At 41.7% G+C, this 22,207-nt stretch overlaps 1 protein-coding gene across 4 annotated transcripts in view; it reads left to right on the forward strand.

The window, feature by feature from the left end:
- mprip (myosin phosphatase Rho interacting protein) overlaps window positions 1–22,207 on the forward strand; it is a 51,447-nt gene that overhangs the window by 27,064 nt on the left and 2,176 nt on the right. For 3 of the 4 annotated variants that reach the window (XM_034557937.1, XM_034557936.1, XM_034557938.1), the window contains exons 9-23: window positions 1,079–1,183; window positions 9,102–9,158; window positions 9,654–9,722; window positions 9,828–9,917; window positions 10,596–10,705; window positions 11,363–11,930; window positions 12,342–12,467; window positions 14,034–16,601; window positions 19,100–19,247; window positions 19,432–19,549; window positions 20,242–20,401; window positions 20,479–20,592; window positions 20,766–20,852; window positions 20,956–21,118; window positions 22,141–22,207. The exon at window positions 22,141–22,207 is cut by the window's right edge and continues 19 nt beyond it. In XM_034557937.1, the coding sequence (XP_034413828.1) occupies window positions 1,079–1,183; window positions 9,102–9,158; window positions 9,654–9,722; window positions 9,828–9,917; window positions 10,596–10,705; window positions 11,363–11,930; window positions 12,342–12,467; window positions 14,034–16,601; window positions 19,100–19,247; window positions 19,432–19,549; window positions 20,242–20,401; window positions 20,479–20,592; window positions 20,766–20,852; window positions 20,956–21,118; window positions 22,141–22,207 (4,550 nt within the window). The remainder of the gene's footprint in view (window positions 1–1,078; window positions 1,184–9,101; window positions 9,159–9,653; window positions 9,723–9,827; window positions 9,918–10,595; window positions 10,706–11,362; window positions 11,931–12,341; window positions 12,468–14,033; window positions 16,602–19,099; window positions 19,248–19,431; window positions 19,550–20,241; window positions 20,402–20,478; window positions 20,593–20,765; window positions 20,853–20,955; window positions 21,119–22,140) is intronic. The other variant, XM_034557939.1, reaches the window with a different exon arrangement.

Below are 22,207 nucleotides of genomic sequence, written 5' to 3' on the forward strand. Positions count from 1 at the left end.
AGCGCCCGGGGAGCAACTGGGGGTTCAGTGTCTTGCTCAAGGACACTTCTGCTATCAGTGTGTTTTTGTTTCATTGTCTTTTGCTCTGAGCGGAGCAGGTTGTCATGACATTTCTCCACAGTAGATAATTGCCCACCCACCCAAACAGACCAAATCAGATGACGTACTAAATATCATCTGTGATATCTGTATTTCACATGTTGAATCTCAAAAAGTAAAAAGTGCCATTATTTTATATTTATTTGTTTACATATTTTTTAGTTAATTAACCATGGGTATAAAAACAATGTAGACCAGTGGTTCTCAAACTGTGGGGCGCCGAGGTATTACAGGTCAATGGACACACTGTCATTCACAGAGAGGCGCTAGATGGCGCTAGATTCGGGCGACTATGGGTCAGTGGTTAGCATGCCCGTCTTTCAATCAAGGGGTTGGCAGTTCAATCCCCGCCCTAGTCGATGTGTCCTTGAGCAAGACACTTAACCCTGCATTGCTCCCCGTAGCTGTGTCTACGGTGTATAATGTAAAGTGTCTTTGAGTATCTTGAAAAGCACTATATAAATTAAATGGATTATTATTATTATTATTAGATGTGCCGTGAACTACACAAGGTTTTGACCGATGCTATCAGTGTAGTCAATTTAATAAAAACAAGACCCCCGAAAGCACGACTGTTTTCCGCACTGTGTGGAGAGACGGGAGCGGAGCTTTCAGCTGTTTCACAGCGAAGCTCAGTGGCTCTCACCAGGAAAAGTGTTGTCGCGAGTCTTTGAGCTCAGTATTAAACATGACATATGTCATACAAGACAGTACAATATAATTGAAATTGTACACATATTATCCATACACATATTATTCTGCAAAGAGGAGGTGGACTCAGTTTATCATTTATTTTATCTTTGTTAAGTTACACATGCATATACTTTGAAAAGGCACAGATGGAGGAGTTACAAAAAACATTTTGTTACAATTTTGTTGGGGCAGTTGGGCACGAACATTTTTCTTCCTCCGAAGTGGGGCGCGACAGAAAAAGTTTGAGAACCACTGATGTAGACAAACTTGCACGTGTGTTGTTTAGGTGCAGAGGCATGACGTAGGCCAGGGTCTGGATTTTCCCTCCGCCCATCTGCCTCTGAGGAGAGCCAAGTCCCTGGACAGAAGGACCACTGAGTCAGTCATGACGGTGAGTGTTTACTCATCTTTTGTTTTTGTAAAACAGCCTCATCAAGGTCCAGGGTTTACAGAATATTCTGTGACTACCAACGATTTTAATGCATACAGTGATCAAAATGTCAATGTCAAATGTCATATAATAAGAAAATGAATTGAGTCATCACAAACATGAAACTTGACTAGTTGTAGTTAAAAGATGTCCTTTGAAAGTCTGTAGTATGTTGCAAGCAGGGATATTTAGTGTCTCCTGCAATAATTTAGACGATGAACATGGGTACTGGACAGCTGTTACAGATCCAAGCAGAGAGGAAATTAGCCATGATGTTGTCTCCTGTCCCTCATTTCTAAAAAAATGTAAAGAGTGATTCTGCGTCCCCTGGACACGTCCATAGTGAGTTTATTGCGTCCTTTTAGGACTATAATAATAATAATAATAATAATAATAATGCATCAACTGTATATAGCGCTTTTCATGATACTCAAAGACACTTCACATAATTATAACATCCTAAAAATAAGAATAACTAAAATACAGGTAAAACAAATAGGGACTTTCTGAGTCGCTCGGACCCTAATAAAAAACTAAAACAAACAGTCACACATTAAAAGCAGTTCTGAACAGGTGGGTTTTGATTTGCGATTTGAATAAGGAAAGATCAGTGCAGTCTCGGATGAGTTTGGGGAGAGAGTTCCAGAGGGAGGGGGCAGATATGGAGAAGGCTCTGTCCCCCCACGTCCGGTGCTTGGTCCTGTGGGATGGATAGGAGATTGGCATCAGAGGAGCGTAGCCAACGGGATGGACTATGGTGGTGGAGCAGGTCTGTGAGGTAGGAGGGGGCCTGATTATGGAGTACTTTGTGAGTGAGGAGAAGGACTTTGTATTGGATCCGTTGTGGAACGGGGAGCCAGTGAAGGTCCTGGAGAACAGGGGTGATGTGATCACGGGAGCGGGAGTGGGTGAGCAGGCGAGCAGCAGAGTTCTGGATGTATTGGAGTTTGTTTAGGATTTTGGAAGATAAAGCCATAAAGTATACTATTGCAATAGTCAATTCTGGAGGTGATGAAGGCGTGGATTAAAGTTTTCATAATGCGTCAGAGATGCAGGATACGTACAGATATATAAAAAAATGTAGCCAAGATGTTTCGTGTTCTGTGTGTATAAGAACTACACTAATTTGTGAGCAGATAACAAGTTCTCAGATGTTTGTCCCGGACAATGTTCTATTGTTCTCAGCTGAATACCGGATGGTGTCCCGCGTCAAATCCCTCTCGATGTTGCGATTCTTCTCTTTTTTTTATCGTCCTCAGCTGTGCCATTCCCACCTCTTTCAAACACTTACACCCAGTCTCATAGTCACAGGCACACTTTTTCGACACCCTCTCTTCTTCGGTTTGATGCACACACATTTTGATTCACATTCTCTTCGGTCACTATTTTACTGGTCCTTCCTGAGCTGATCGTAACATTTCACAGTTTCCACCCATTAAGTGATTTCAGTCCACAGAATTAAATAAAAGTATTCAACACCAACGTTGCTTAACTTCTTATAAAAGCAAAGGATTTCAGCTGAACAGTCTTCATGTACGGATCAGAGCAGGGTGACCCTGCAGTGTATAAACAATTCCCTTCACTAGCCACAACAGTTCCTAAAACACTGTCTATGCACAATCATCTGCAAGACAAGTTAACCTACACACACAGAATAAACATTACATATTACCTCATGGTTATTAAATCACACTACACAAATGCAAAATGAACTTTTAGGTTCCACTCATTTTGTATATAAGCTATAGGACTATAGTTCCTTGGCCTGATCTTAAAGTCCACCCTTTCACTCAGGGCAGCTCTTTTGGGATCTCAACACTACTTGAAAGCATTTGTTGGCTTGCTAGGTCATGATTGGTGTTTTTGCTTGAATTATTTGTTAAAATTTAAGATGCAGATTAATTTAGTTTCAAACAATGAATCAAATGATTGCTTCAGTTTTATGCTACACATTGTGTCCCAGAATACTGCTAAAAAGCCTGCATATGAACTGCAAAGAAACTAGTGCTCTTGTCAAGAAGATTGTTAGATATGTAAAGATTCAGTTTATTCTATATAGCCCAATATCACAAATTACAAATTTGCCTCAGAGGGCTTTACAATCTGTACACATACGACATCCCTGTCCCAGGCCCTCACATTGGATCAGGAAAAACTCCCCCAAAATAACCTTTCACAGGGAAAAAAGTGAAGAAACCTTCAGGAGAGCAACAGAGGAGGATCCCTCTCACCGGATGGACAGATGCAATAGATGTCATGTGTACAGAATGAACAGAGTTACAGAGTTACATAAATACATTCAATAAATATGACAGAATGTGGACCTCCACAATCCATGACACAGCAGGAGGTAGAGAGGGGTGGGGCGCATCAGCAGGGCCAAGGCAGATGATACAGCATATGATAACATCTTGCATCAGAGCAGCCTATTACTTATCAATAATAGAGAAAAATAAGAACAACCCCAGGTTTCTCTTTAGCACTGTAGCCAGGCTGACAGAGAGTCACAGCTCTGTGGAGCCGTGTATTCCAATAGACCTCAGTAGTAATGACTTCATGAACTTCTTCAATGAAAGGATTCTTACTATTAGAGGCAACATTGATGATCTCCTGTCCTCAACCAGTGCCAATCTGTCCTTGGGTGGCCTTGGAAACGGCTGTATACCCTGGTGTATATTTGGATGGCTTTTCTCCCATCAACCTTGACCAATTGTCTTCAACGGTTTCTACTTCTAAACCGTCTACCTGTCTCATCCCGACAAGGCTGCTTAAAGAAGTTTTACATTTTTTATTAGCGCCTCTCTATTAGATATTATCAATGTATCTTTACTAACAGGCCATCTACACAGTCCTTCAAAGTAGCTATAATTAAACCTCTCCTGAAGAAGCCCACTCTTGATCCACAGGTGTTTGCTAACTACAGACCAATCTCTAACCTTCCCTTCCTCTCTAAGAAAGTAGTCGCAAATCAGTTGTGTGACTTTCTACATCAGAATAGTTTATTTGAGGAGTTTCAGTCAGGATTTAGAAAACACCACAGCACAGAGACAGCACTGGTGAAAATGACTAATGACCTTCTGATTGCATCAGATAAAGGACTCATCTATGTACTGGTCTTGTTAGACCTTAGTGCTGTATTCGACTCCATTGATCATGACATCCTATTACAGAGACTAGATCAGTAGATTGGCATAAACGGTACCGCAATAAGTTGGTTTAAATCCTATTTATCAGATCGATCTCAATTTGTATTTGTAAACGATGAAGCCTTAATGACCACCAACGTTGATCACGGAGTTCCACAAGTTTCTGTGCTTGGATCAATTTTATTTACCTTTTTACATATGCTTCCTTTGGGCAACATTATCAGGAAACACTCCATAAACGTTCATTGTTTTGCAGATGATACTCAATTATATCTATGGATCAAGCCAGAAGAAACCAACCAGCTCACTAAACTCCAAGCGTGTCTTAGAGACATAAAAACCTGGATGACCTGCAACTCAGAAATAATTTTACTAGTCCAAGAACACCTTAGAAATCAATTATTTAATGATATAGTTTCTGTAGATGGCATTGCCCTGGCATCTAACACCACCGTAAAGAATCTTGGCGTTATCTTTGACTGAGACTTGTCCTTTAACTCCCACGTAAAACAAATCTCAAGGACTGCCTTTTTTCACCTACGTAACATTTAAAAAATCAGGCACATCCTGTCTCAAAGCGATGCAGAAAAAAAGGTTCAGGCGTTGGTTACTTCCAAACTAGATTATTGCAAATTAGGCTGCTCTAATAAGTCTCTTACATCTCTCCAGTTGATCTGTAATGCTGCAGCTCGTGTACTCACTCCTGTTTTAGCTGCTCTGCACTGGCTCCCTGTAAAATCAAGAATCACATTTTAAATTCTTCTTTCACCTACAAAGCCTTAATTGGTGATGCACCATCATAGCTTAAGGAGCTTGTAGTACCATATTGCCCCACTAGAGAGCTGCGTTCACTAAATGCGGGGCTACTTGTGGTTCCTAGAGTCCTAAAAAGTAGGATGGGAGCCAGTTATTAAGCTCCTCCTTTATGGAACCAGCTTCCACTTTCAGTCTGGGAGACAGACACAATTACCACATTTAAGAGTAGACTTAAGACTTTCCTCTTTGATAGCGCTTATAGTTAGGGCTGAATCAGGTTTGGCCTGGTCCAGCCCCTACATATACCGCTATAGGCTTATAGGCTGCTGGGGGACATCTTAGGATACACTGAGCTCCTCTCTCCTCTTCTCTCTCTCTCTTTCTGGATGAATTCACGTCTCTTCATTGCACATTACTAACTCTACTTCTTCCCCGGAGTCTTTGCCTTCTCGCCTCACAGGGTCCATTGGACCTGGCTGTATCTGGAACCTGGCTCCTGGGCCCTGCCCTTGACTCCTTACCCCAGCTTCCTGCATCGGCCCCTACGCCATGGTCTGGGCCTGGCCACATGCCTCATTGGCCCGCCTCCTTTGCTATGCCTCCGACCTAATGGGCCAGCCTCCTGCCTCAATGGCCACGCCTCCTGCCATGACCCCTCGTCTCTACCTCCTTCTGTTTGCATGGATTGTGGAAATCTGGATTTTTGGGGGAGTTTTTCCTGTTCCGATGTGAGGTCCTGTGACAGGGATGTCGTTTGTGTACAGATTGTAAAGCCCTTTCTAATTTGTGATTTGGGGCTATACAAAATAAACTGAATTGAAATTGAATTGAATTGATTCTTGATCCAACATTAATCCACACTTGAAATTCTGTCTGAACGCCACCGTGCTTCAGTGTGTCTCTGGTGTAGCAGACAAAGCCTCTCCTGTTCTTCTCAACTAAAGGCTCCAAGGTCAGCATTAGTGCCAGGTCTTCAGCTTTGTAGAGAGAGGTCGCTGGGTTGTTGCGAGAAACTACATTCGGTTAGGTAGCAGAGTTGGGAGGATACATTTTTAAGAGAAAGGTCTATGTCATAGGTCACTAACTGGCGGACCGCGGTCCGGGTCCGGACCCAGAAGCCGTCCCATCCGGACCCGGACCGCCAGCCACAACAGAAGATGATTTATGATTTAAAACCTGACAGGGCGGTTTTATTTTTAACCGGCGTCGCGGCGCAGCTTTTGCTGTCTTTGCTGTAGTGGTTTAGTGGATGAGGAAACGCACAGACCAATTGCATGCGAGTTAAGCCATCCCACGTGATACCACTGAGCCAATCAAATCTATGCATTCTCGCTGGTAAATATTACGTCTCTTAACAGACAGCGCAGACAGATGAGAAAGTTAGAGGCAGGTTACACATGAAAAGACGGTAGAAAGAAAAAAAAAGATAGCGATACATGTAGAAAACAAAGGGAGAGAAACAGACGACTGCGCCGGAGAAAGTTGAGAAAAAGTCGAGTGAGACAGTAAAACTGAGCGAAACATAAAAAAGAAAAGTGGACAGCGAAAATAGAGCATTTAATCCGGAATGGACAGACTCATTTCTGTTCATACTCCCCACAGGGAGCACAAAACGAGTGTGTCTTATATGTTCAGAAACCGTGGCACTTATTAAAAGTGCCAATGTGAAACGCCATTATGAGACAAAACATAAAAGTTTTGAACAAACATACCCACTCAAATCTGAAGTGAGATCACAGAAAATAAGTGGTCTCACAGCCCAATATGAACAGTCCACCAGGATCCTGAGCCACACATTCACGGCCCAACAACGTGCTCATGAGTGTTCCCTCAGAGTTGCTTGGATTTTGGGTCAACACAAAGCCATTTACTGATGGAGGGCTTGTCAAAGAATGCATGAGTGTCGTCGCTGAAACACTACTTGACGGAAAACCAAAACAAGAGCTTTGTGATAAGATAAAGCAAATAGCCATGTCACCATCATCTGCCACAAAGAGAAGTGAGAAATTAACTCAGGACGTGCTAACCCAGCTAAATGAAGCCATGCAAAAGGCACCATGTGTAGGCTTAGCTGTTTGATGAGTCCACTGACATCTGTGACAATACTCAGCTGTTAGTGTACGTCAGATTAGAAAGCATTCTGTGAAGACCTGTTAGGTGTCACTCCCCTTCAGACCAGTACAAGAGGAGAAGATATCTACCTGGCCATTAAGGGGATGTTAACGAAGAGAGGAATAGAGCCAAAACAAGTGGTTTTAATAGCCACAGATGGAGCCCCTGCTATGATAGGGAGAGAGAAAGGAGCTGTAGCAAGACTGAAAGAGGACAATCCAGAGATCATAGTTTACCATTGCATCATTCATCAATCTGTCCTCTGTGCCTCCCTGTCAGATGCTGAGGTGATGAATACAATGATGAAAATGATCAATTTTCTCAGGGCATCTTCTTCCACCCAGCACCACATGCTGAGGAAATTCCTCAGAGAAGTTGATGCCAATGATCTTTTGCTGCATAATAATGTGAGATGGCTCAGCAAAGGGAGGGTCTTTTGGTCCATCAGGAGAGAAGTACCATCTTTTTTGTCAGAGCTAAGACATCAGAAGGCAACACCGTTTTCTCTCTTTTTAGAAAATGAGAAACAGATGGATAATGTGGCCTTTTTGGTTGATATCACTTCACATCTGAATGAACTGAATTTGAGGCTACAGGGCAAGGACAATTCAATTTGTGAACTGATGACAGCTGTGCGCTCCTTTCAAAAGAAACTTGAGTTGTTCAAGGAAGACCTGCAGGGAGACTGCACACTTCCCAGCAGTGCAGGAACAGGTTCAGGGAGAGAGAGATGTGTCTTCTTGTGTTGACTTCATTGATAAGCTAATCGTAAACTTCAGCAACCGTTTTGACAGCTTCAGCTTTGGACAGCAGCTCACCATGTTCATTCAGAACCCATTCATCATCACTGATGTCAGGGGCTTCTCAAAGGAAGTCACACAGCACTTTAAATGGGTAAATCCTGGGCCTCTCCAGATGCAACTGGTTGATCTCCAAGCAGATGTGTCCCTGAAAGAGCAGTTTCTAAGAACATGTTACGTGATAATAAATATTATTAAAAAGTGTTTTAATTGTACATTATGATCTTTTGGACCTTTTCTTCAAGAACATTTCTCTAACTGGACCTCTTTAAATTTTAGTTGAATACCCCTGGTCTATGTGGTCGTCCAGAGCATGACAGCTCTGCTCAGTAACCAACGTATTCCCTCATTTTCCTGGGGAAATAGCTATAGGTGTGAATTTTCCCAATGTTTCTTGGGGCATGGTGTGGTGGTGTGAGGATGTGAATGTTGTAGGCAAACCTCCATGCTATGGGGGGCAATGCAGCCCTCTCCTCTCCAGGTTATACTCCTCATTCGGCTCCCTCTGTGTGCAGACTTTGCCTGCTGCGTGTATTCATTGCACCCATTCTGTGGTTAATTGCTGCATTCCTGTCAGCCAGACAAGCGAGACAGGTGTTTGTATGTCTGTGTGTGAAAGTATATATCGCAAATGACCACTGCTTCCTGAGGTCACCCTTCACATGCGTGTGTGTTTCTTCTACTGTGTGGAATCACAGCACTGGGGTCTGCATCCTCAGCTAAAGTAGCACAAAGTCTCCCTGGACGAGTGGACCACATTTAGACAGTATTTGATCTATTGGTAGGGTAATCTTCTACCTCAGCTGACTGAGTGAGCATGTGCTTTAGTCATTTTATTTGACATATTCAGTGTTGTTTAGGAATTGTTTCAGGCTACTTTAACTTTCAGGATCAATTTGGAGTCTGCTCTATTTTATCATATTTTAAATTATGTGGTGGTAATCTACTGCAAAACTTTCAGAAAGAATAATGACATGGCAAAATGACATTTTGCACGTTGAACAGTTTGACATGGCACCATCCTTTTGTTCAGACATTTCAACATCTTTACTTTTTTTTTTTTAGCCAGATTTACTGAACTTCAAGAAAGGTTGGATGGTGAAGCTGGATGATCAAGGCCAGGTACGTTATGAACTGTTAATCGAAGTGCCAACTACAGCTAAATATATGATTACATTCCTAATTATTTGTGTTTTTTTGTTTATGTAGAATTTAAGTTTTAAAAAATCATACGTAAAACCCAAATTGAAAGAGCATATCTTACTTCATATCATCCAGATGCATTTACACAGTTGAGTAAATAAAGTTTCTGTATGAAAATGAATTGGGTCATCAAAAAGGGAGTGAAACACCAGTTCAAACAGCATCTGAGCTGACCACGTAAAGCACTTTACAGAGGTGTGGTCACACTTAGATGTTGTGTCTTGGACTAGACCAGGGTGGAGCCTGAAGGCCTTTAAAATACATCTTTATATGATACGGAGAGAGGCATACTCTGTGCCATTGCAACACAGGCGTTAATGATGTACAATATGTGACTACCTCTTTTATATATCTTAACATGCTGTGGATGTGAGAACCCCATCTTTGCCTTTTTTTTCCTTGTCCACGTTGTAGTGGAAGAAATACTGGTTTGTTTTGACGGATCACAGCCTGAGATACTACAAGGATTCCATTGCAGAGGAGGTGAGCCTATTATTTTCTGTGAATACTTATTGTATAATTTCTGTTAAACAGTGCATTGTTTTATTTCATGTTTGCCCCTTGTCTCTTGTCTTTGCGTTACCTCAGGCCTCTGACCTGGATGGTGAGATTGACCTGTCTACTTGCTACAGTGTAACTGAATACCAGGCTCAACGCAACTATGGTTTCCAAATACATGTAAGAAGCTTTGCCTTTTCATAAAGGACAAATGTTTTTCAAGCACTTATAATATCATAGAAAGAGTGTTTTGTCTTCCTCCCACATACCAAGAAGCATATTGTGAATGAGCTGTATACATGTCTAAAGAATGCTCCGTAAAATTGGAATAATATCAAATTATCACACAAGTTTTAATCTGACAAATGCTCCACTTGAAAGCCCAAATTAATCTTTCTGTAATCTTTCCTTGGAAGAATGAGGTTGTGGATTTGTGACATTTTCTTATGATTGGAAACATTTAATTACAGATATCTGCAATATATATCCAGTCATGAAAAGTCCAAATGTCCAGTTTTTCTCACTTTTTAAGGATTTAAATAGGTATCGTTCTATAGATTTAGTATTTTGTTATGTAATAAATGTTGCGGAGGTTCTCTGTATACTGATAAATTAATCAGAAACGAATACAAGTTTTTAGCTGTTGGCCTGTTGAAGTGTCCTTGAGAGAGAAACTGAACCCAAGTGAACTGCTCCTAACTATTTCCGAAGGGTTAAATTATGTCTGTCTGTTTACCCAATCCTTAGACTAAACAAAAACAGAACTCCTCATAATGAATTGATATTTAATGTATGGCAGTTGGAGCACATTACATATAAGATCACATTGTAAATGTAATGGTGCTTTTAAATGTTTAGACTCAGGAGGTAGTGCACACTCTGTCGGCCATGACAGCAGGTATACGCAGGAACTGGATCCAGGCAGTCATGAAGAATGTCAGACCCTCCCCTGCCCCTGATGTGGCAAGGTCAGTCCTATGTCAGCTTTGCTGCGCACACTTTTCAACTGTGATAAATGATTGAGCTGGAGGCAGCAGTGTCATGTCTTCTGGCATCACATCAAGTGTTGATTGTAAAAGAAAAAACCATTAACGTCTCATTTGATTGATATGATGGCAGATACGTTCTCACTGTATTTAAGTTTAATCATTATTATATCAGCATTCTTCGCTTGCTTCATAGACTTTGCAGTAGAAGTGACATAAACCAAACAATAACGGCAAGTTTTATGTGTACGTAAATATAAAATGATTAACTAATAAAGGCATCATTGGATACTAACATTATATATTGTCAAATGATTATTATCAATAGGTGGTATATTTATTACAAGTACATTTGAATGATTTAGAGGCACAATTTGCGTCCCTGGAAAATAAACACAGTCAAGATAATACTTTTGACAATATGTACTGTGTTACATCATGCTAATAAAGCCAGTTGAGTGGAGTGGTAAAAAGAACCAATGGTGGACATTAGCCAGAGGCCAGAATGTCTCTGACAAGTGCAACACAGCCACACCCAGTAAACTTTAGGGTTTAGGACTGGAGAGCATCTTTTAGGACATGGCCAATGAACATTTAGAAGCTAAAACTGACTTGACTGCCTTTCTCAATGCCTTCCAGCTCAACTGAGGATCATGGCTCCTTCTCTCTTTTGGAGGGTCTAGTTAGGCCAGACGTCACCCAGGACTCTCCCTCCTCTGATGCTTCGTCTGTGGAGAGAGAATCCATTCCGGTTGTCACAAAGAGCAGGGCGCGTGAACGCAGAAGAGAAGGTCGCTCTAAGACCTTTGACTGGGCCGAGTTCAGACCCATCGCTCAGGCTCTGGCTCAGCAGCGGGCCCAAGAGGCAGAGAGCCTCCTCACAGAACTTGGTGAGCTTGAGCACAGTCGGAGAAGAGAAGAGCGGCGGAAGAGGTATGAGTCTGTGACTAGCTCATCAACGGAGCAAACATCCATTAACGAAAGAGGGAGGACAGACTGTGAGAGCGGCGAGGGAGTCGGACAAACCGATTCATTGGGTCCCATGTCTGTGGTGGGGCAGCAGAGGGTGGAGGAGGTGATTGAACAACACTGGCAACAAGTGGAGAACACACCCATACGGGAGGAGAGGAGGGTGCTTCTCCCCACCACTCTGCAATCCAGAGACACTGTTGAGCTGGAGCAGCTGCTGGAGAATTACAAGCAAGGGGTATGTTTATTCTATTCAGTTAATGGCAACTTAAGTAACACAACAAGTTGCAAACCATGTTAACAATAAGCAGAACATGAAATAGAATGAATGAGTCTCACTATTCTCCCATATAACGTTTGGCCACATTTCCTTCTTGTGGTTAGATGGTCACGTTTCTTCTTTCACAAAAAACATTGTTGGCAAAATACACAAACAGCAGCATGCAGAGAGCAGTTAACCAAGACACAGCTAGGCTTTCACTTTTATAATGTTGCCAACTCAAAGAACAATCATTTACAAAATATTCACCCTTTTCAATTTGGCACTTTTTTGAAATATGAAATATGATTTGTTTAGGCCATAACCCCATCAGTGGCTAAACAAAGACCATTGTTAACTATTACAAACGCTCCCCTGCTGTTCCAGCAGATAGAGAATCTGAAGTCTCAGCTGGAGTGCTGTCACCAGCAGCTCCTTGACTCAAACAAGCACAAGCAGGACCTGGAGCTCCAGCTGAGAACAACTCCGGACGTCCGGACTGGTTACATCTCTCCGGTGAGTTTTAAGTCTCTGTGTGTGCTGCTGCATCTGCTATGATGTGAAATCCTATTGTAGATTACAAGCGTATATTCTCAATTAAGCAGTGTTTTCTCCTCCATGTTGTAACATTCTTTGCATGTTGTATTTTATTGTAAGAAAACATCAAACAAACTGACATCAAAACAACACCATGGCGACAGATATGTGCCTTTGCATGAGTTCATTGCATGTCAAAAAGAAATTGACATTTTATTACTACATTGGCTTCTACTAGTTAATCTCCTACCTCTGTATTATAAGCCTGCACTGTATCTGAACTCATGCTTGCAGTGACTTCATTATTGCGTTGATTATGGACCAAGGAACTCAATTGTGGTCGATGATGTTACTTTCTGAGCATTATTTAACTCTAAACTAAATAGACAATTAAAATACTGCTAGGACTAATGTTTTCATTACACTTAGTTGCTTTTCATTGATATTTATACACCAACCTTTCCAGCTCAGACAAGCCTAAAAACTTCTTGTGAGTAGAAACACACTTGTCATTTGACATCTGTGTCCCCTTCTTTACATACAGTTCAAATAAAGAAAATTCAAATGGAAAAGTGCTAATGACAAATGAAAACAAAGACATGATCCAAATAAAAAAATAATCTTTTGTATTTCCATTTAGAATTTACGGTTCTTATGTTTATTGATCTGTAAATTAAAGTTTTATCATATCATTTTAGATAATCTTGGTAATATTTATAGCCTTATATTTTTTTGTACTTTAGTTGATCACTTAATTTTTATAATTCAATTTAGAGTGATACTAACCTCCATTGTCACTGATACAGTAGCTGTACGTATGTATGAATAATAACCTCTTGGCTTGTTTTATAGTATTTGCATGGACGTCAGATTCCCATCTTCTATTAACTGCTATACAGACATTTGTGGCACTGTGATTGTATACTGAAGCTATGTATTGGCAACATATGTGTGTAATTTCTTGACCTGTGTGTGGATGTATTGATGTTTTTGAGGCTGAATGATTACTTTTATAGATGATTCAGTTGGTTATGGTTGAGTGCAATTTTTGTCTTGCTTTTTGTTTTAGAAAAACACTGGTAATGAATTATATTTGGACATTTGTTTTAAGTTCCATAATACTATTCACTATCTCCACTCAGAAAAGAATTGCTTTGCTACATGAGCTTGGACCAGAGAACCTCAGAAAAGTGTTTGTAGGACCTGGTGTGCCTTCCATCCCTGAGTAAACCATATTGCTTCAACTAATATCGCATTACTTACCACATGAAGACTACCTTTAACCATTTAATGTGCATGCTCTGTTATGATTAACTAACTTGGCCATTTAATCTCTTTCCTTTACTTTGAATGTACACCATTAAAACTTAAGGGAATCTTGCATTTGTTTAGAATCACTGTTGATGTACACAGTGTGGGAAATCTTTGTGTAATGTCACTTTATTAATGGGGAAAATAATTGGTAGTGAAACCGCTGAAAGTTATTACCAAGCTTAATGTCTCCCCTGCTGTGTGTTAACCAACTCTCTGGTCCCCTTTTTCAAGCCGGAGCACCCTTTGGGTCTGGAGGCTGATGTGATGCCCCAGACGAAGAGGTCCGAACTGGTTAGTTCTCAAGCACAGAGTTTAACAAAGAAGTACCAGGAGACCAAAGAGCTCCTGAAGCTGCAAGAGCTGAAGAAGCGTAACATGCAGGCACAGCTTGGCCTCTCGCTTTCTCACCTACCCATCAAGGAACCTCACTTTTCTGAATCCCCAAAACCATCCATTGTGGAAGGCCCTGCCTCTGAAGTTGTTCAAAAAGCAGTTAGCTTTTTGTTCCAGGAGAGCACAGAGGCAATTCAAGAACTAGAAGATTCATTAGCTGGTAAACCTCTGTCCCTAACGGAGATGGAAAAATTGTTGAGATTCCATAACTGTAATCAAGCGACAGCAGAGACACATCAACTTCAGAATGTCTTGGAGAGTTGGAAGTACCAACAGGAGATAGAAAATGAAACATTAAAAAAGAGTTTAGCTAAGGCAGGTGAAAGCATCCGTGAGTATGAAGCCCATCTTCTTACCATGGAGGATTTGGTGGTGACGGTTCAGAAGCCAAGTTTTGAAAACCTAAAAAGCCCCTATGGACCCCTCACAGAAATTGCTCACCATTCAGAGACAAATGAGATGACGAATGGGATGCTCTCTCGGAGGGTTGAACTTTTGACTAGTGAAAACGGGGCATTGAAACAACGGTGTCAGGAGATGGTCAATCAGCTGACTGAGGCTGACAGAGAAATTGACAAACTGAAAGTGGAGCTGATTGGCCAGCAGGGCGGCAAACAGCATCAGCTCGTCATGGAAGAGCTGAAAAGACTGAAGGCTGAATTGGCTGAAAGCCGGGCAAACACTATAGACGGGGAGTATTATGAGAGGGAGCTGAATGAGAAATCCTTGAGGCTTTATGAAGCTCTGATTACATTGGAGGTGCTTGGCAACACCCTAAAAGACACTGAGAAGAAGCTACAGTTGAATGAGGCCAAGTTGAAGGGTCTGGGCTTCCACGCTGATGAGCAAGAGGACCTCTCAGAGAGAGAGCAAAACGAAGAGCTCCTCCAAGCCTCACAAGCAAAGTTATTTGAGATGGATGCAAACCTTCAGTCTAAAAAGCAGCGCTGTTTGGAACTTGAAGCCAATAATAGTGTACTAATCACACTAAACCAGGAATCTAAGCTGGTCAGTAAAAAGGAGCTACTGGAAGCAGAAAATAAAATAAGAATGCTACAAGAAAAGAAAGGTAGAGTTGAAAAGACACTTAGCAAGTGTGTTGAGGCAGGAGAGAAGCAGGTTGATGATAAAGGACTTCTGAAGCAAGTCATAGAAGAGATTGAGATGAAGTCTGAGGCGATTAATCAGGTTTTAGAGATGTTGGCAACGGTGGATGTTAGTGTAGAGAAAATGCTATGTGATTTAAAAAGTACTTTATTTGGTTATTCAAAAGAAGAGCCACTCTGTGTGAGTCAGAAAGACATGAGGTTGGTAATGGAGGGAGAGTTCTGGAGCCAGCTGTTGGGTTCCCCTGAAATCCAACCAGAGGAGAACACAGACTGCCGGGAAAGGGGTGTGGCACAGCAGATGATGGCACAGAAGCGCTTGATGCTCATCACTAGAAGGATTTGTCCACAAGTAAAAGCTGATAGTGAGCTAGTGACAGAGCCCTATTTTGCAGCCATGTACAGATGGCTTGATGATGAAACGCATACTCTGATTCTTAAAGAGTTAACAGAGACCTTGGAGGCTAAGTCAAATGTTTTACAGCAGATAGCATTTAGTGTGACATTGGCCAAAGATGACCAGCTTTTGTTTTTGGCTCTAACAAGCTTTGATTTAGATGGAGAACAGAAACAGACCTCTCAACATCTGTGTAATGCTCTAACAGAAGCCCACATGTCTTATGTGATCACTAGGCTGAAAGTCCAACATGAAAAAGAATTAAAGCAAAAGCAGACAGGGGTTCAGATTGGTAGTTTGGATTGTCCAAATTGTCCTAAATTGAGAGAAGCCACCAAAGATCTGGAGTCCAAACTGGCAGAGGCTTTTTTGAAAAGCGCCACAGGGCCACAAACTTTGGTCCAGATCGAAGGAGAGCCCATAGACTCACTTGACCAATCCATTGAGCTTCATGAAATGATGGCCAGGCATAGGAAGGAACTACGAGAGGTCAAAGACTGCTATGAGCAGAGAGCTGAAAAGCTGAGGAAGAAAATTGCTAAGGCTGGTGAGACACTGCGTGTCCGTTCAGAAGAAAAAGTGAAGGAGATCCACTCTTTGACTAACTGCATGGAGAACCTGAAGAAGAAGCATGAGACGGAGAGGAGAAACCTCATGGAAAGATTTGACCAGGAAATGGAGGAGCTGAAAAGCATGATGAGTCCAGCAAACCCAGACAAGAACTTGACTGACGAGGACACACCGCCGTATCGCGCCTTGTCCCAAACATCCACCTTGAAGGAGCGCATTCAAGAGCTGGTCACCCAGGTCTCGGTCATGACCCAAGAGATGAGACGCCGCGAAGGGCAGGGAGACATTACAAGTCTGCGGCTGAAATACGAGAAAGACCTGGAAAACCTGAAGGTGGAAGTGCTCCTTGTCCTTGCTGTCCTCCATATGTGATGCCTTGTGTTGCTTTGTGGCATTCTCAGATCCACCTTCCTTCCCCAAACCCCCTCCCCCACCTAACCTCGCTCACCCTACTTCTGCTCTTTGTTGTATAAACCACTTTTCTTCTGTGTTGCATGAAAACTAAACTGCTCCAGGTTTTTGTGAGCATTGACGCGTGTCGTGTACTTGGGAACCCATTTTGTTAAAGTTTTATCAGTTGTAACTGGAACATTGTCTGACAATTATCCACAAAGAAAAAACCTACCTCATCATATCAGCCTCTGAAATGAGTTCCTCTGGTCGTAGTTCAATGTGCTTATTTATCTAACCCTTTGCCTCTGCTATGCCACATTTAAAATGGTTAAAAGCAAATAATTTGCCCTTTTAACACTATATTTAGAATGATCATTTCAAATTATCTCAGCTATGAGTTTAGTTTCTCTTTGCCTTTGGCGGTTTCTACTAACAGTTTACTCTTAATTCCTATTTTTCCTGAATAACAGTTGATGACATAACATTTTAATTATTTGACCAAGTAATTTTAACTCACGGTCTACTTATTGGCTTTTTCTAGTAAGCTCTCAACTGCATCTGGCAGTCATGTGTAGTGAACTAAGTTGTGATCTCAGTTGTGAAGATTTGATCCAAGTATGGAACTCCATGGAAACAGCTTAATTTGCTGGTGGAGGCAGTGAAATGTATTTAAAATATCTGGAAAGAGCTAGTGAGCAGACCTCGACTATTTAGTAAAACCACTCGTCACAAGGACAAATACAGACACATTTATTGTAAGATATTTTATTTTGTGTATTTAAAGGATAAAGCTGGTGTTTTTTCTATATATTTGTTTCAACTGCCAACAAATCCCATGAAAAGACCAAAAGCAAGAATATGTTTGGCCCGCTCTCTGCTTCCTGTTAAGTTACTCTTGATGAAAACCCAACATTGGTTTTTCATTGTGTGTGTATATATATATATATATATATATATATATATATATATATATATATATATATATATATATATATATATATATATATATATATATATATATATACACACACACACACACACATATACATATATATATGTGGCTGCACGGTGGTGTAGTGGCTAGCACTGTCGCCTCACAGCAAGAGGGCCGCGGGTTCAATTCCCGGTCGGAGCGGTCCTTCTGTGTGGAGTTTGCATGTTCTCCCCGTGGCAGCGTGGGTTCTCTCCGGGCTCTCCGGCTTCCTCCTTCCTTCCTTTCTCTACACTAACATCCACCGTTGCCAACATCTCTAAAACTTTGGATTCTGCCCTGCCCTGTCCTGCCTATAAATGTGTATATATATGTATATATATATGTATATATGTGTATATATATATATATATGTATGTATATATATGTGTATATATATATATATGTATATATATATGTGTGTATATATATATATATATATATGTGTGTATATATGTCTATATATGTGTATATGTGTATATATATATATATGGATGCTCAGATATTCATCTTCTTTCTTAGCTAACTAATACTCACTGTTATGTCTGAGTAGTGAGTCCATGCCCCTGCCATGACCCAGGATATATTTACACATAAGATACAAAGCCTAACATGCGTCTAAATAAAGCTTGTGCGTGGTCTGATGTCAGAGCAGGATGTTTACGTTCCCTTTGTGGGGGAGACAGTTCAGCCTGTCACAGTAGCTTCCTGGGCCTGAGCTCTCAGGCGGCTTTACCCCTATGAAAACACATTGGACCTCCATTTCTGCTGTTTGGCCAGAGCTAGACAGGCAGAAACAGGGACAGAGGCCAGGGCACAGCCGTCAACATTGCCCTCAGATTAGTGGCAGTGAATAGAGGCCGGAAGCAGGATGAGGTCTAAAGTTGGGTTTGTGGAAAGGCCATTGAAATCACTTATTGTGGAAACTTACACTGTAGTTACAATAGCAATGTAATGGCTGTTTCTAAAAGTGTATTGATGAGTCAACCTGACAGCAAAAATGCCCTATGCTGAAGAAACTTTGAACTACAGTGTCTCAGACGGCCTGCTAATCATGATTGTATTAGATTCCGCCTAACCCCACATTCCATTATATATTTGGCAGATTAGGATTTACATATTAGCTCCAGGCTCCAGCCATGATTTAATAAGGATTTTATAAGCATCATCAGTGAATGTTTTTCTGTGGGTAGGAGATGTAAGCACACACTGTGTTACCCCCTCCTCTCATTGTCTGTGCATTCCTTTAGTGTGTTGGGAACCCTTTCTACACTCAGACAGGTTCCACTTTCTCATGGCTAACAAGCTGTAGCTTGCAAGTGATTTGCTGGACATGAATGACGATGGTGATGTGGCTTGTAGGGCCTGGGGTTTGTTCCTGCTTGGCTTACGTGGTCAGGAGAACCTTTTGGTCCATGTCCAGATGGCCATCAACTCACAGTCGCACCGTGTTTTATTTGTCTCATAGGCCACCTGTGAGAGGGGCTTTGCTGCCATGGAAGAGTCTCATCAGAAGGTAATAGATGAGCTGCAGAGGAAACACCAGAGAGAGCTGGAGAACCTACAGGAGGAGAAAGAGCGATTGCTGGCAGAGGAGACTGCTGCCACCATCGCTGGTAAATGTCATCCTCAATTCAATAACCTTTGACCTAACAGGAGAAACCAGAGACAGCACAGAGCTGCTATTGTAGTCATTTATCACAAATGTCTTTCCTTATTTGCCTACGCTACCTTGGTAATGAGACAGTTCTAGAATACATTATGAAAATGAAAGTTGTTTGTGCTTTTTTGTTATTTTAGCAATTGAAGCGATGAAGAACGCCCACCGAACAGAGTTGGAAAAGGAGCTAGACAAAGCTCGAAAGGCCAACAACAACACTGAAAACGCAGACATAGAGGAGATTCGTAGACAGCATGAGTAAGTTGTCCATGCCATATATGAAGTATGGGTTTTAGAACGAGTGAAATGGAACACAACACACAGAGTTCATATCATGGGATGGACTGTAGAGATGCATTAAATGAATGACATCCAAACATCACCAAATTTGGTGTATATTTTAAATGAAGCTGTTGAAAATTAACCAAAAGAGCGTGGGTTGATGCTGAGGCTTCATATGTTTTCCTACTTTTTGATCCTTTGACTGCAGTTGTAGAAATAAACACAGATTTGTATGCATATTCATTGTATTTCCAAAACGAAACTGGTGTTGGTTTTAACCCAGTATCTGGCGGTCTGAAGTCTTAGATGTTCTTTATGTGCTTTTATTCCGACTGTTGGAAAAGGTGTAATTTGAACTGAGTACTGATAAAGTGCTGAAGTATCAGATGTTGCAGCTGTTGCTCATGTCTTGTTCAGCATTCTGTAACACTGAACTTGGTTTTAGGTGTTGACAGCAAATCAAGACCAATAGAAATAAATCAAACTGAATTTCATTAAACTGAGAGTTTATATGATTTGTGGTTTGGGGAGAAGCGCTGACTCAGGACTGTAAGGTTGTCTGATTCACTAAATTAGATTTTTCTAGCTGTATTTGCACCCTTTTTACTCCTGAACTCAAACTAGTGGTATTAGATTGTCTAACAGTTTGACATTGTGTTGTGTTTTAGGGAGGAGCTTTGTTCTTTCCAGCGGGAGATCGAGGTATTGTCCGAGCAGTATTCCCAGAAATGTCTGGAAAACGCCCACCTGGCCCAGGCGCTGGAGGCCGAGAGGCAGGCCCTCAGGCAGTGTCAGAGAGAGAACCAGGAGCTCAACGCACACAACCAGGTGCATAACACAATCAAAGGTACACACGAGAATACCCGCCTTTCTGCTCAACTCTTCTAAGCCTCTTTTTTTTTCAGGAGCTGAACAACCGTCTAGCAGAAGAGATCACCAAGATGCGCTCCATGACGTCTGAGGACGGTGTGGGTGACGCAAACACCACAATACACGGGAAAGAGCTCTACGAGTTAGAAGTAAGGTTCAAGCATAAAAAAAGCTTCCAACCAAGCAATGAAATGTAAAAATATGCATAAAATCCTGTCGATAACAAGTCTGTACCTGTGAGGTTTTAAAAAGCAGCTGGTGCTCCTGAGGCAGCTTCCTTCCCTGTTTATCTTCCCTTTGTTATTTCAATATTTTTCTCTAGGTAATGCTGAGGGTGAAGGAGTCAGAGGTCCAGTACCTGAAGCAGGAAATCAACTCCCTGAAAGACGAACTCCAAGCTGCCCAAAGAGTACAGTGTTTTTTTAAGATAGCACTGTAACATCATCATGATTTCCTTGCCAAAAGACAACATGACTATCCTTTATCTGAAATGCCAAACAATGTGTTTTCAGGACAAGAAATATGCCACAGATAAGTACAAGGACATCTACACAGAGCTGAGCATTGTCAAAGCCAAAGCAGAGCAGGATCTGGGCCGGCTCAGAGATCAGCTGCAGCTGGCTCATGAGGCACTTGGGGAGCCGTCGCTGGAGGAAGTGGAGCGAGGAGGATATGGTATGAACGAATGGAAACACATGGGCCTTGTGCTAGGACTATTTCTGTGATGCCTCCTTGTACAAGTGGTCCAAGTCACATTCATCAAACTCTCAACTGCACACTAATGTGAGCAGCAGGTTTTGATATAATTAGCATAATTAAGGCCCCCTAATTGCCATCTAAGGCTACATCAATTTAGGGCAAATAAATCATCTGAGTGGGGTCATCCTTCAATCAGAGGTCCGCTAGTCCATGTCGATGTGTCTTTGGGCAAGACACATAACCTCAAATTGCTCCCGCAGGCTGTTCCTCCGGTGTATAAATGGGTATGAATGGTTTCGTTAGAGTCCTGATGGGCACCTGGCATGGTAGCTCCTGTCCTTAGTGTGTGAATGGGGGAATGATGACATGTAGTGTTAAAGAGCTTTGAGTGTTGAAGTACACTTCATCCATCCATCCATTTTCAATACCACTTATCCTCATTAGGGTCGCGGGGGCGCTGGAGCCTATAAGTACACTTCATTTACCATTTATTTGATTTATCCACCAAAATGTAGCCCAAGACTAAAAATACACATTTCTCAGATTTAAATCCAAAGTTAGCCATGGTAGTCGTGGTATTAGGGACCCTAAACAAATAGAAAATATCAGAGCAGCGGCACACTGTGACAGAAAGTTAGAGGGAATGGTTGGACCTGAGGTTAGATAGATATTAAAAATACATCTTAAAAATCAAGTGGTTTGTGACTTAGATGGGAGGCTGTTGAGGAAATGTGTTGTGTTTTCACCAGCAGTAACTGAACAGGTCTCACCTGGGCTCCAGTCTGGTTTCCCCTTTTGCTCTTCTCTGGAGAGGAACTCCCGAGTTGGGGGAAGATGACCTGCATTTTATAAATTGTCTGGATCGTGCCCCCATACTGTCCACACCTCATTGAGATCCCAACTCAATGCGAGCCACATTAGCATTCTGTACACCTGAGGACTAGACTCTTACTCTATAGTTTCCCTTTATCTAAACTCTGACACCTTTTCCTTGTTAGATATCATGAAGTCCAAAAGCAACCCTGACATCCTCAAGATGGCAGCTGCTGCAGCCAAACGCTCAGA

Source organism: Cyclopterus lumpus, chromosome 19, assembly GCF_009769545.1.
Source record: "Cyclopterus lumpus isolate fCycLum1 chromosome 19, fCycLum1.pri, whole genome shotgun sequence".
NCBI lineage: Eukaryota > Metazoa > Chordata > Actinopteri > Perciformes > Cyclopteridae > Cyclopterus > Cyclopterus lumpus.